Source organism: Colius striatus, chromosome 2, assembly GCF_028858725.1.
Source record: "Colius striatus isolate bColStr4 chromosome 2, bColStr4.1.hap1, whole genome shotgun sequence".
In the NCBI taxonomy this organism is placed as follows: Eukaryota; Metazoa; Chordata; class Aves; order Coliiformes; family Coliidae; genus Colius; species Colius striatus.
Window position 1 is genome coordinate 94177809 of NC_084760.1, and position 15177 is coordinate 94192985.

At 43.9% G+C, this 15177-nt stretch overlaps 1 protein-coding gene across 1 annotated transcript in view; it reads left to right on the forward strand.

Moving 5' to 3' along the window:
• Positions 1-477: 477 nt before the first annotated feature.
• Positions 478-15177, forward strand: part of LOC104555084 (calpain-13) — a 47558-nt gene continuing 32858 nt past the window's right edge. Inside the window, exons 1-2 of the mRNA XM_061990367.1 lie at positions 478-513; positions 5128-5376. Of these exons, the coding sequence (XP_061846351.1) occupies positions 5140-5376 (237 nt within the window). The 5' untranslated portion in view covers positions 478-513; positions 5128-5139. The remainder of the gene's footprint in view (positions 514-5127; positions 5377-15177) is intronic.

Genomic DNA, 15177 nt, shown 5'->3' on the forward strand with positions numbered 1-15177 from the left:
TAACAGGCATTGGCCTAAAATTATCAACTGCTTTTACTGCTGCAGAAAGAATGACACACAGCTCTGATAACTTGTCTCGTGCTGAGCCTTGCCAGGCTGTGCCTGGATCCAGGACAGTTGCTGCATTTCCTGGTGGTGTGAGGAGGGAAACAGATAACGTGAAAGCGAGGGTGGTGCAAACAAATCCTATTTTCTTATAACTGTGACTGAAGCCACGGCCACAGAAAACTGTCAACTAACACAGGTTGATAGACAATTCATTGTGAAGCGCTAATGGAAGTATATGTATACATATGTATGTGTATATATATATATCTCCCAACAGTATGATGTCATTACGGAACTGTGATACCTGAGTCAGACTGCTTGCTTTTGGCCTTGAACTTGACTTCAACTTAGTTACGTTTACATAAGGCGTGGTGAAAGCTGCTCTATAAAGGTGATCAGGGATAGTGCCAGCCTGCCTGTCACTCTGTTGGTGTTGGCTGGAGAGTTACACCGGAGGCATTGCAGGTAAAACATCACTTTGCTGTTTTATTTAGTACAAGATCAAGCAGGTGAAATACAGATAATGGTGCTGGATAAGCACCACTGACACGTTGGGAGGGGTTTGTCTTGGAGAGACAGAATAAATTAGAGTCCTCATCCTTAATGTTACCTGGAGGGAAAAAAAAGATGAGTTTGCCGTCCTAGAAAGAGCTTCATAGTAAAACAACAAGTTGTCAGAAATAATTGGATCAAGTGGGAGTAGAGATCTTAAGATGAGGAGGACTTTATAGTTACTTTATGCTGCTGTTAAATGAGGTAGAAAAAAGGTATCTGGAACTGTCTTATGCTATATATGCAAAACAAGGAGAAAATTGACTTAATAAATAGCCAGAAGGGAGTACTCCACAGACTGTTTGGAGCAGAAGGTCATGAAAGATGCTACTGGGAAAAAAAGCCTCCTGGAGGTTTGCCAATGTGCCTGGCTTCTGGTTTTGATTTTCTGAAGTAGTCAAGGCTTTTACACATTACATGAACAAGGAGCTGTTGTCTATTTGGGGTTTGTAATGCCCACGTTCAGGTCCCTCCTCTGCCCCATCAGTTTGCTGTCACTGGAGACGAGCTGCTGAGCAGCAACACCATCTCATTTGGTTTTTATCTGAATGCAAGGAGAGCTAATAAACTCATGCTTTCTTTCTTTATAAGACAATTTCAGAACCGACTCCCTGAAGTTTTTACAGAGCTCCACATACATGAATGACAGGGTCTTAGAGGGAAAGAGCATTTGCATTACTGTAGCATATATTGAATATTATGGGTGAGATGAAATGAACGTTGATAGTTGGGAGTGTTTGAAAGGAAACAGAGGAAGAAGGGCTGCTGGCTTTTTGGCTTTTCCAGTATTCTTTGTAGTGTTTGAAAAAATTCAGCTGCTCTTCCTAAAGTACAGAAACCCAGCTGAGACAATGTGTAATGGAAATGTTTTGAGAAAATTGGTGGAGAGGAGAAGGTGGATAGTTCAGCTATGAAGCAGACACATGTTTCTAATTGCCTATTTCCACTTTCTACTCAGTGAAAAAGCCATTGAAGAAAATGATGGCTGTACTCTGACATAAATCTTTATGCAATGTGTAATTAGCTGTCAGTAGCATTTGCCACCATTGAGTTACCTGATTATAATAGTTGCTTGACATCTTTCGTGAATGAATGCCGGAGGGAGACAAGACACACCCATTGTTGCTGGCTTTTAAGCTGTTTAACGCAGAACGTAGTGGGATCTTGGGTTTCTCAGGGTTTGTTTCTGATGAGGTCACTAACATTTTTGCTCTGATATCCTCAGGCATTTTCCTTCCCTTCCCATCTTTTCCAAGTGTCACACCTGGTCTCTTTTTCTCCTTCTCTCTGTAGTTTTTCCACTGTTCCTTTGCCTCCCTCATCCTTTGTCATTTGACCCTTCCTCTGAGACGGATAGCAACACGAAAGTTCTTTGTCTGCTTAGGAGGAAGAGGGAACAAAAAAAGAGTAGTAAATGCAAATTTGGGCGTGATACTTTTCTCCCTGTCCCCAGGACTAAGTAAATGTATATTTAACTCCTGTAGAATAATTTGCTTCCTTAGTTGAGCGTTGGTCTCTTGTTTTTCTCCAGTATTTAACAGTATGTCTGAACCAGCTTTTGTGACTGAAATCCTCCCTCTCTTCCTGTGTCAGGTGGCAGAGAGCAGCAGAGAGAAGTCATTGGGCAATGCCTCTGAGACCCGTTGCATTCTGACTCTTTTGCTTTAAAGTCTTGCCTCAAAGGTCAGTAACTGTAAGATGTTACAAAACAAGGCATGCAATACACTGTTTAAAAAGATATTGTGATCTTTGCTGTTGTTGATGCGTTCATGAGAGCCAACCTGCAGCCAGGGCTCAGGATGCTGTTCTGAAGGAGGGGGCTGACAGAGCATGCTGGGGCTGCTCTCTCACTGGCATGGCCCAATACAGACCTCAAGTACTTGTGTATCTGTGCACAATACTGATGAGTTTAGTCCTGCAAGGGAAAAGTAGTTAAGTGTATTATTTTTTTCAGTCTGGTTGCTAATTTATTCCGGATATGTTATACAACGTAATTAAACACACACACACACACACACACACGCACACGCACACGCTGAAAGCTCTTGTTCTCTGTCATAAGAGAGGGAATGCGTGTCAGACCCAGCCTTCAAGCTCTGTTAGTTTTAATTTGAGTTTTGGAATTAGTAATCAGTTTTGCTGGAGCTCTGTTGCAAGAACTAGATCTTAGCATGCATAGGGCCTGGGCACAGTTTCAAATGAGTATTTGTTAAGAGGAAGCCATTCCCTTGTCATGTTATGGTACATTACATGAGATTTATTTCCATTGTATTAAAAAATGCAAGCCCAAGGGGAATTTTCTCTCTTCTTGTTGGCTGAGGATGATTTCTGAATTCCATCTGATCTTTTTGTGGGGCTTTTAATTAAAACAATGAGATGCAATGCTCCTTGTTTTTCTAGGCTGATGTTACAATGCTAGAAAGCCAAGTGACTTGAAGTACCTAGAAAGGGATGACACTAAGTAAAAAGTGTGCATTTGTGGGGCCGGGGGAAGCTACATCACACCTTCAGTGTGGCTGGTCTGAGTGAATGATTCACAATAAAAATTGGAGGCTTTGCTCTTGTTGAAGCCATCTGCTCTCTTTATACTGCACCAGGAACATACCAGATGTACAGATAAGTTTGTTTGGTAGGAAAAAAAAAAAGCGCCCTTTCAACTATTAAAAATAAACATTTAAAAATGTTTTTAAAAGCGCTGTGACATCCAGTGGCTTGAGAGTGAAACCAAGTGACTGCAGGCTAGAAATTAGCACAGCAAAGTTAATTAACTGTAGGAGTGGCTTGCCAAGGGCTCTTGGTGGATTTTCCAAGACTAATTTACGAGAAGGTGCATGTTAAGTGGAAGCGAGGAGCTAAAGGCAGGAATCGCTAAATCAAGTGCAGTGGCATCTCTCATACAAGAAGCCAGAGAAGGTGTTCACAGTGATTCCAACCCCTACCAATCTATGATTCTATGATTCCTCTTGCCCTTAGAAATCTGATAATACAGGGCTTCACCAGGGGCTTCCGTTTTCATAAGGAAAGGAACAAAAGAGGAATTGCAGTTCAGTTCAGTGAAAAATTTGTTTCTGTGAGGGCGAATGAGAACAAAGGATGAAAACTAGCATTGACTTCAAGTTATATTTTGATCCAGCAACGTGTACTTTTGCATGATGAAAGGTGCTGGAGGAAGCAGAAGGCAAGGCATGTTGCATGACCTTCCTGCTTCTTCTCTGAACTCTGAAATCCATAGCGGAGTTTTTAGCTGAAGGAAGATATATATGAGATGGTGTACACATGTGCGTCTCTGTGTACATCCACATGGCTCTGGGGAGTGAATGTCAATGTACCCACTCTGGTCAGACAAATGAAATTGCTCTATTAAAGCTGTGACGCCACTGCCCATCCTAACATGCAAGTTTTCCACCTTCCCGTGCCTTTCTTCCACTCATGTCCAAAGAGCCTTCCCATCCCACAATCCAATATCAACATGGACAATACATTGCCTCCCTTCAGAACAGAAGTAGATCTTTGATGGCAAGAGTCTTGCTTTGTCATGACTATAAAAGGGAGAGAGTCCACAGCAGGAGATTTTATCTCCTGCATCCTAGGTGTGCCAGCGGATATATTAGCAGGTTTGTCCATTCTAAGGTGTCACTGTATGTGAAATGTTTGCTGTTCCTAAATGAATTGCCCCTTTCCTTTAGATACGTTAACAAAGAGATCTTCAAACATGCTCCAGACTGGAATAGCTACAGATGCCATATTTAAACTGCTCAGTTTAAACATGAATCTGCAGTTCATACCTGTTTAAACATTGGCCTCCAGATGAGCTGCTGGATTCCAAGACCCCAGACATTCGTGCACACTCAAGTGATGAACTAGTGCAAGTGGGATCCATGTCTAGATGTCATGGATTGGTCCCATCTCAGCCCTAAGGCTTTAGGAAGTCTGGTGGAGCCTCTGCATAATCTGTTAGGGAGCCACCCCCCTAATCTGGACTCTTTGAGGCAAATCCCAAGGATAAGCAAGTCTCTGCCTGCTTTTGGTCTCACAGCAAGTGACTGCTAAGAGCTCACCTGTAGAAATTAAATAAGTAACTTGAAAAATGCTGTGGGTACAGGCATAATCCATGGCCAGAGGAGTCCTGTCTACCTCTGAGCAGCCTCCCTGCTCGCATCACCCCACTCCTTGCCTGTGTCTGCAGCTCCTGCTCCATCTCCTACGCTTACTTACTTTGCAGATGTACTTCAGTGCTAACACAGTGGCTCACTAACAGCTTTGCTCTCTCTCCTCAGGGAAGACTCAAAATTGAAATTGTAGCAGTGACAGCACTGGTCTAAGATAAACCAGTTGGGATTTGATGACTACTCTCTCCCCAGGCATTTCCAGCTAATAAGGATTTTTTCACTGTGACTGCCCCCAGTTTTGTGAGCTGCTGCTCCACAATCCTCTTGAAGGGCCTGGGTGGTGTTTGCTTTTCAACACACTTTGAAGGCACCACTTTGAGTCAGGAAACTAATGGTGGTCCATCTCTCTCCTTCATAGGAAAGGGGCCCAATGTTTGCCTCCGGCTCTCCTCCGAACCTGGAGGAGGACTCTCAAAAAACAGGTGCAACAGGAAGCCTCCAGAACGTGAAGAAATTTAATAACCAGGACTTTGACCACCTGCGAGCCTTGTGTCTGAGGCAAGGACTGCTTTTTGAGGATGCCACCTTCCCTGCTCACATCAGCTCCATTGGTCTCAACCTGCTCCCAGGGGATCAGCTGCAACAAATAAAATGGAAGAGGCCAATTGTGAGTTATACTAGCTGGGGTGTTTTGTAGCCCTGCTGTTAAATGGGAGCACTGATGGCCTGGGGCTAAAAGTTTTCACCTGGGAAAGGAGTTCTGTGCTAATTATGGAGGTAGACTAAAAAGGGCATATGAAGGTGCAAGGAGGGCTCCTGTCTGTGGGCTGTATGGAGGGAAGATAGCCACTGTAACTTGGACTTTGTGCAAACCAGAAAAGCTGTCAGGTTCTAGTTAAGATCTCTGATTTGTGTAATCCAAGCCACTGACAGCAATATGTATTTTAAGGTAAGTTGGATAAGGCATGAGGTAAGTATGTTTGTCTCCTGATTCCCAGTTGCAGTTTAATAGGCAGTTATCATCTGGCATATGAATGTTTAAATTAGGGAGTGGAATCACATATTCAGCTCTCTTGTCCTGGGACCTAATTTAGGGACTCTTTAGATGGTCAGACTGCACTGTATAGAGCTGTTGTTTACCATTTGCTGCTGATTCAGCTACTGGTTTTGCCACGTGCTGCCCTTTTGCTGGGTTTTGTTGAGTGCAGTCCTCATGCTTGGGGCCTTTGGCTTCCCTGGGCTGGAGCAATCCAGTTCATCTCCCTGCAGGCAGCTTCACTGGGTGTAAACAGTAACTGTGAGACTGTAGAGACATGACAAGACAACTGGAAAAATATTTATTTGGATGTCAGATGCAAGCAGGGCAATGAGAGTATGCTGGAGCCTGGCAGCATGGCGGGCTTGGCAGGGCAGCAGCAGCACTGGCTGCTGCCAGCACGGACATTGTAAGCCATGGCTCAGAGAAGGAAAGCAGGCTAGCCCAGGGAGCCTGCATAGCTGCTGAAGGTGGATGCCTAAATGGAAAGGTAGGAAACCCCAGCCCTGGTGTAAAAAGAATGTGATGTGGTTCAGTATCAGATGGAGCAGAAGCTAGAGCCTGGACACTAACAGGGCCTTAGCCTCAGTGTTGCAGTGGTAGGAATGAGGCCTGAATTTCTCACTATCCTCTGCTGCAGCAGAGCCTGAAAGTGTCAGAGAAATTGTATGTGCAGATATACAGGCAATTCCAATCTGGATCGGTGCTTTATCACATGGCTCAGTACATGTAGAGGTGCTGGGTGCAGATGACTGGATGTCCTCTGTGGAGCTGCTGCAAAAGGGTCATTTTCCTCTGCAGAAGCAGCTTATGCTGCTGAACATCTCAAGGGCTTCTCCTCAAGCAGCCTTTCTTCTAATCTGTGTCCAGTGAGAATGCAGCTGGTGCTGTGTTTTTTTACATCAGCACTTTGCTTCCAGGTTTGTAGCAGGTAGGGATAATCTCTCTTGAAACAGGGGAGAGGAGCTAGCTGTCACCATTTCCAGACTCAAAAAGACAGAGATATGATAACTAAGCATTAAACTCACAAAAGATAACGATGGATATTAGAAAGGACTCAGGGGCATTTTAAAGATGAATAAACTGAAATAAAATGTTATGATACAGTTCTGATAAGTACTAACCATCCTGATGGTTTTGCCATTTGGGAGTAAAATTGAAACATAGGATTTTCAAAAGCAAACCAACTGACTTAGAAACCCAAATACCACTAATTTTGAGGCACCACAGTGTGGGATGAACATCTATCCTACTTGAATATCCTGAGAGGTTTTTTTACGTGCAAAAAGACTGATGTACCTTATCAAAAGCAGAACCCATTGCTGCTACTGCTTGAGGTTTGTCAGGTGAGGCAGACGTCAGAGAATCCTCTTCCCTTTTACTGAATCTATGAAGGTTAAGCTGATGAATTAAAGTTTTTGTGGGACTGGTTTCGAAAACCTTCCCTTTTGTAGATATATTTTTTTAGCAATCACTACATGGCTTTGAGCATCACACAACCAAATTGACTAAAAGCAATCACTTACAACATTTTTTCCCCAGTTTTTTGAAGACGGATGAAAAGACTTTGTCTCTGCCAGAGCTCTCGGCTGAAAAACTAAACTGTATGCTCATGGCCTGGGGTTCATGAGGTGAACCTTGAAAACTTTTTCTTATATTGTAGAGATTAAGACAGCATCACCATCTGCTCTTCTATGACATGCTCAAAGGACCGTAGTGGAGATTGCCCACTCAACTGGCTCATCTGGAACAGGAATCCAAGATGTCAGTGGTGAAGAAGCCTGCATTTTAGTTTTTCTTCCTAACTTTGACCAAAATTTCTACCTGTAGCTCTTTTCCAACTAGCCAGGCTTTGTCCTGCTAGAGACAAGATTCAAGATGAAGGGCAATGGCATCGGCTGCCTGAGGAGCCCAACCAAAAGTTCTCAAATGTCATTGGAACACCCATCAGTGACATCAAAGCACAGGCTCCATCTCCTGGCAGAATGAAGTAGGGGCAGAAGAAGTTGCTAAATAGAATCATAGAATGGTAGTGGTTGGAAGGGACCTTTAGAGATCATCTAGTCCACCCCCCCTGCTTGCTTTTGATTTAGAGAGCTGCAGATGTTTCAAGCCAAGGGTCAGGAAGGAAATAAAGCACTAATTTCGTATTTGCACTTTCAATGTCCTGAAAGGCCTGTGTTGCATTCCGTTGCCTCTGGGGGATGATCCCTAGGAAAGGAGAGAGAGAGAGACTGTGCTGTTAGGAGTCAGTGGATCCCAGACTTGAAGTTTTTTAAGTGAGCACTTTTCACCCATTCAGACACGTCCAGCAACTCCTTGTTCTTAGGTCATTGCAATTGTAACTGTAAGGATATATGATCCCAGATGTTTAAGCAACCTAAACTACTCATTAAAAACACCCTTTATTTTCCCAAAGGGAGACTGTTTCCTACCTGAATACATCTCCCAGAGGGTGAATATAGTTGTATCCTGATGATAGCATGGCTAAGTTAACCTATGTATGTGGGGTTTTTTTTGAGCCTCTACCACTAGCTTCCCCTGGCATTAAAAAGAAAACGTTTGGCTTGAAATGTATCTCTGACAAAAAAGGCATCTTGATCCTATTAATCCCTTAGCCTCCATCTTCAGAGTCATACAGTATCTGGTTATTTAAATGGTAGATAGCAATTAGAACTGCTGTCATTGTTCCAGATCCAACTGAGCAGTTGAGCAACATGCTGCTTCTATTTTACCTTGTACATTGTCAAGAGAATTGCCAATTACATTCAGAGTTTGGAGTCTTCATATCCGGAGGTAATGTATAAAGTAGAGAAAGCAGCTTGATTTTCAGACATCACTAGTCAATGGTGATAGTCAGAAATGACTTATTTTGATTTGTGAAGTGAGCTGATTTAATATGGGAGTCCCTGAAGCAGGCAGTGGATCATGAGCACCAAGACAACATTTGAAATGCCACTTTTCCTAACTCTGCAGTAGTTGCAGTTTAGCATCAGATGGGGATTGCTCTAGGTTGTGCTTTCATCTCCAGTCTATGTCATTGAAATAGTTGCAATTTGTAACAGAGTTGTTGCATGTGATACTTCAAGCATTACCAGAGGTGGGGCTGGAGGTACCACACACAGCAGGAGCTCTGCAATTAACTGGCTTTTTAGTTCCCCCCCAGTTTTGAGAAATGGAAGAGCAGTTCTATTTTAGATTTTCTGTAACTGGGTTTTTGTAAAGGTCAGTCAAAGGGAAATTCTCCTTGAAGATTTAAAAACCTGAGATGCTCCTTTAGAAATGTTCATAACAGCTTTTTAAATTATTTGGTGCTTTTCCTTCACACAAACAATTGAGTGGAAGAGAGGAAGTCACAAAATGATTTGCTATTGTCAGGCTAAAGATTTCATTCTGTTCTGATCATAATGCATAATACTATACAAATACAAAAAGAAACTTCACTTTTGCCAACAGTGGTCTGTGTCAGGGGAGAGATTACCACATATGCAGCAGGGCCTTGGCACTGCACCAGTGATATTCAACCATTGTGCTCTATGTGGTGTCCATTATAAACGTTAAGGGTAGTCTGTGATCTTTAAAAAAAAGGTAAAATGAGCAGAGAGTGAAGTTGCTGAGGATTTTTTTCTAAAGGGTCTTCAAAGTCACAGGCTACTGTTCGTGCACTGCTCACCTTTTGTCTCTTGGGGACCTTGTAACTCCCTCATGGGATGAGGGATGTCATGACCTCATGAAGGAGCCATCGCTTGTTTAACATAGACTGTCATACGTGTGTGGGGCAACTGGAAGAGAGGGAAAAGCTGCAAGGGGGCCAGAGGAGTTTTGAAGATCTGCACGAGAGAAATTCCTGAGTGCCTCTTATGTGACTTGTAGGAGGGTGCATGGAGAGAGGACTGTCTGAAATATCCAACATGGATTTCCTCTGTGTCATGGCAGTGTTGGTAGCATCAGAGCATAGACTCCTTAGGTATTCGCCTTATGTATCTGGTGTCAGAGGAAGTGAAGAGGGGGGTCTACAAGAATTCCTTGGAAAGAAGCCACAGAAAGAGGCTGCCTTAGTGTTAACTATAGCTAGAGATATACCTTGTTCTCTTATCAGAGACTCAGGGAACCATGCTACCGCACTTAGCATCTAAAAAGTATTGGTAAAAATGATACAGTCTGAGTTAATGCTTGTTTGCTGGGAAGAGTGATTCATCCTTTTATTCGATAATTTTGCAGAAGGATTTGTTGCATTTTTTCCTCTCTTCTCCTGTCCCTTTCCAGGGTAAATGTAGCCCTCTTTCAGCTACGGAGTGCCTGTCACGATTCTGCACTATTATTTCACTATTGGCATTTTGATTCTGAGAAATTTCCAGGAATTAACATCAGCATTAAGGAATTTTTAACCCAGAAATGGACTAAATCAAAACAGACCCTTTAAAAAACACCTATGATTGTAAAGTTAGGGTCTTTCCAGACAGATAAACTGAGCTGGAGTTCCTCCAGCATCAGCCTTGACCTGTTTGTAGCTGGAGAGGTGAAAAAGCCCAGATTTTATTCAGGCAAGGAATCAGACAATAGTCTGAAGTTAACTTGAAAGTTGAGCTATAATAGCACCGGGGAAGAATGAAGAAAAAGGAAAAGAAATATAGATTGCCACATGAGCTGCATTAGTAAGGCACTTTATAGGAAATACATGGTGATGAGAGGTACTGCTGTTCTGCACTTCCTGCAGGTCTGTCACTGTGCCACAAGCTGAAGCCACTTGCCAACTGTTTGTGTCAGAGTTCACAGCTTTGGTATTTCTCAGGGGGCAACAAGTCCCTCGGATCTTGTTCAGTGTTTCTCTTTGATGAAAAGTAAAATCAATTCACCTTATTTTTGAGTGTGTGCATGCAATCAGTGTAATGGAACGGCAGCAGCATTTCCAGGCTGCCATTGTCTCAGCCCTTGCCTACTCAGCTGATTGCATCTGACCTCGACTTCAGAGTTCATACCTCTGGGCCACAGAAAGTGCAGTGCACTGCCATTTATCACATCTTGTCTTTCTGCACAGACTTCAGATGAGGAGGGTTTATTTGCACAGTATCTCCACGTTCTGCTGCATTTGGGCTGGGCTGGTTGTTGGTGGCGGGGAAATCCATGCATCCCAGGCAGAGGGGAAAACAGCACTCCTGTGATGAGTCACTGACTCAGCTGCTTCCCTGTTTCTCAGGTTGGGAAGTCATCTGGCTGGATTGTATGTCTGTGGTGGCTGCAGGGGAATAGTTTGTAACACCATGAAGCTCGTAAAACTTCAGCTCCCGCTGAGTGGTCCAAGTGGGAGGTTTCAAGACCTCTAAGGTCCTCTCAAAGGCTTGTGGTAAACAGGGCTACCTCCCCTGTTTACCTCCTTTGTATTTATGTCCTTTGTTTGCAAATGTCATTGGTTTTTTTTTAGTGCTGAGCCACACAAAGAAATGAGTTACAGGTAAAATCCGAGTTGGTTTCTGTTTTTGCTAGTCCTCTAACAGGACTTTGCTCTCATATTTGTGGACTCTCCACCTGAGTCTGAGGACCTCATTCCTCCATTGTGACAGAGCTGGAGCAGAGCAGGATTTTTTAAACTGAGGTATTTGTATTGAAAATGGGCAATTAGGAATTGAGCTATTCTGCTGTAAAGCAGGGAATCGAGTTCTGGTGCTGCAATCAAACCCTTTGATATTATCCTGTTTTTTCCCATCTTGGTGAATGTCAAAGAAAAGCAGAATATGAGGGTTTTTTTTTTTTAAAAAAAAGAAATTGGGCAGATTCAAGGAAGCAGATTACCAATTCCCTCAAGGTCTAATAAACACAAAACTGTATATAGAGCCTCCAGCCCTCAAGTGATGGAGAGTGGTAGGATGTACACAGGAGGAGCATTATTTTCAGCTTTCTTGGTTACCCTCTCCCCCTCCAAGCTGTCAGAGAGGACAGGCAACAGGCAGACCTTTGGTGTGACCCAGAGGAGTTTAACCTTAGTTCTGCCCTCCCTTGTTACTCCAGCTGGCTTTTTTCTGTGTTAGCTAGTCTGTGGAGGTTTCCTGTGCTTAGGGCATATATAACAGTGCTGTGCCTGACCCCTCAGCACACAGCTAGGCAGTGCCCTTGGCCCAGGGAGCTGCAATACCATGTTTGCTTCTTAATCCAGGGCAATGCTGTTACAGGCACAGGGGTGGTGCTGAATTAAAATTTGTCCAGCTGAGAACAGAGTTTGCCTTTCAATCAGTAGCAACCTTTTTAATTTTTGGTAACTGGTGTGTGTTGACCAGGGAACACTGAAGCTCAGGACAGCAGGATGTGTCAGGGAGGAGGAGCTGCATCAGGGTAGGGCAACAAAAGCGAAGCCAGAGGGAAAGTTGTGATGCTGTGGCAGAAACAGAAGCAGTCTAGGATTTTATGGTAGGGTGAAGGTGAACCAAAGAGGAAGCTGCTCTGCAAAGAGATTTCCCACTGCTTAACCTTCAGTGGCCTTGTGCCTGCACTGGGGATCATACTGTGGCAATGGGGAAATCTGTAGGAAAGTGGCCACAGCCAAACCATCGTACTGAGCAGCAGCTTGTCATCAGACTGGCTTACTCTGCCAATGAAATCCCACCTCAGGCTTCCAATTTTCCACAAAAAGTGCCTCAATGTGTCATTTACATATGTCTGCATTTGCCCTACATCTACACTTGCTCACCTCCAGATTCTTCTGGGAACTTGTTCTTCCTTAAAAATTTCAAGCAGTTAAAAGAAATTCAGACACAAATGCATGTACAGGGTGCTGTCCTTCCACCTCTCCAATTAATTCTCCATCTTGCCCTTTGGATAAATAGCACTTCTGTGGTACTTATCTAGAGGATGAACTGGTTTGAACTTGAACTTCTCTTTTATTCTGAATACATAATGAAGCCTTCACTGGGCCAGGGAAAGTGAGTGATGATTGCTTTGTCCTGGGGGGATGAGTTCAGGCAGAGCACTTTACTTGAAGCCCATATGGTTGCCTTCACTGCTGGGCTTGTAGATACTCTGAGAAAAGACCACGTGCCTCCTTGAGCTCCCTTTTCTTTCTCTCCCCAGCTAAAATCTAAAAGTCTCAGGGAAAATGCCACAAAGCCTCATCATAATTTCTCAGTGAAATTATGCTTCTGGACAGACTTACAGTTAAATCTGTGGTTTTGATGGAGCAATGGAACAGGCTGCCCGGAGGGGCTGTGGAGTCTCTCTCCTTGGAGGGCTTCAAGACCCACCTGGACATGTTCCTATGTGACCTGATCTAGGTGGACCTGCTTCTGCAGAGGGGTTGGACTAGATGGTCTCTAAAGGTCCCTTCCAACCCTACCATTCTATGATTCTCTATTTTTCATGCAACTTGAGCACTAGCAAATAGTGAGACTTCAAGTTTTGTGTAGCAGTAACTACTTGGCTGTGTTTTGCAAGAATAGACAATTGTTTCTGGTCATTTGTGACTGTTGTATTCCTGCCTTTGAAGGAAGAGGAGCTAATTGGAAATTTCCTTTCCTCTCTTTCCTTTTGATTGAAAAGGCCCAGCTTTCCAAAGCACTGCATCCAGCAAAATTATGTCCTCTCTAAGCTCTTTCTGAGAGCCTTCGCACTTAGTTCAGGCTTCACACAGCATCCTTCAAGGGAACAGCCATTCTGCTACTGACTTCAAGAGTTGCACTCTTCCAGAGCCCTTCTGAGTATGTGGTCTTGCAATTCCCTGCCACTGCATTCTCCTACCTTTGCTTTGGCTTCTTCTTGTCCCCTGCTCTTCCTTGGCTAACACCCAATGCTCTGCAAAGTGCCCATGCTCTGTGCAGTGTATCCTTTCAAAGCAGGTCCATGCTGCCTCATTTTTTCAAGCCTGCAGAGAGTTGACTGAACTCAAAAGTACAAACCTCTCATCAAAATCTGCCCCCCTTCCCCCCATTTCTGACTGCAATGCTGTTTCAGCCAGCAACGCTGATGTCAGCTCAGTGGGAATTCACCTTACATTCACTGTGTAGTTTCTGAAGAGGGACAGCTGCTGTTCAGCCCCTTTTCCATGGCTAGTCATGTGTTTTCCAGTCATTTTGCCCTGTGTTTCGCTGGGGAGTATACCCCACTGGAAGCAGACGTTAGTGTGTTGTGGGTAGGGATTATAGTGAGAGTGAAGTCAGCTTTTGTTTCCTCCATTAGCCACAAAATTATTTGTATGCACAGACAAGGCATGTTGGCTAGGGCCAAACTCAGATCATGTCTTTTCTTGTTTTAGACAAAAATACTGGTTTCTCTCAGCAAGGGACATGCTTGATGACTCGGTTTATCCCCATTTGCTTACCCAAGAGTCAAACACCTTGGTGGGCAATAGGACATCTGCTGAGGAATGTAATATGCTGACTTTTTGTCCGGCTTCTGTAACAGGCTAGCAGGATCCGCAGTGTGCTTCAGAACATTATCATCCCAGCACAGAGCAGAGAATCAGCTCTTTCCTCAGAAATCCCATAACAGATGCAGCTGCCTTCCCATTATTTTCAGGCTTGTGTTTCTGTAAGGTGGTTGCCCCCATGGCAGCAATATACTGTAGCACATCCATCAGAGCCCAGCCACCTTGCCTGGGGCCACTAAGACTTCGACAGCCTCAGAAATTACGTGAGAACAAAAATACCCATTCCTTTATGCTGTTGGTTTTCTGGGATGACTATTAGCAAGTCAAAAACACACAAAAGCACAGGCCAAGTTCAGAACTTTGTTGTGCAAGTTACTCTTTCCTACTTGCAGGTGGTTTTGAATTCACCTGGGTAGGAGAGGCAAACCACTGTCAGGGAAACAGAAGCAGGGAGAAGGTAAAGATGAGATAGATGTGGAGGGAAGGGAGAAGAGGTGAGTGTTGCTTCTTCCCTGTATGATGACCAGCCATTGCTGCTGGTGGCCATCACTTCTTAGGCCTGCTCTCATGCTGTGGGTAAATCCCTTGTTGCAAATCCCCAAAGTCCTTGGATAGGTGTAGATGGCTGAATGAAAGCACCTGTCAAGGACAATGGCTATCCAGACTTCTTCCCTCCAGTGTCAGCAGTGCTGTAGGACCCTGGTCTGTCTGCCAGCCTGGAGCAGCGATGTTGCATTGCATCTTCTTCTGACAGGAAAACTTCTTACAAGAGTTTGATCACCGTAAAGCCATTTCAGAAAACTGACAGCTTTTGCTAATGCTGAGCTCATGCAACCGTGCGAGTCACGCTGTGCACTGGTCTCATTTTTGTGCAGCATGTCAAATCAATTGGGGAGAAGAAATGCCAGGGCCTACTTAAGGAAGAGCTGTTGTATTATTTTGTTACTCAGATGTTTTCTTCTCCCTTTTGTCTCTTCATTTTCTTAAGTGCACGGTGACTTTCCTATTTAAGGCTGATTGCTCTTTTGAAATAGAGCCTTACCCAGGTGGAGTGTACTCACAGGGGATGCTCAGACCAT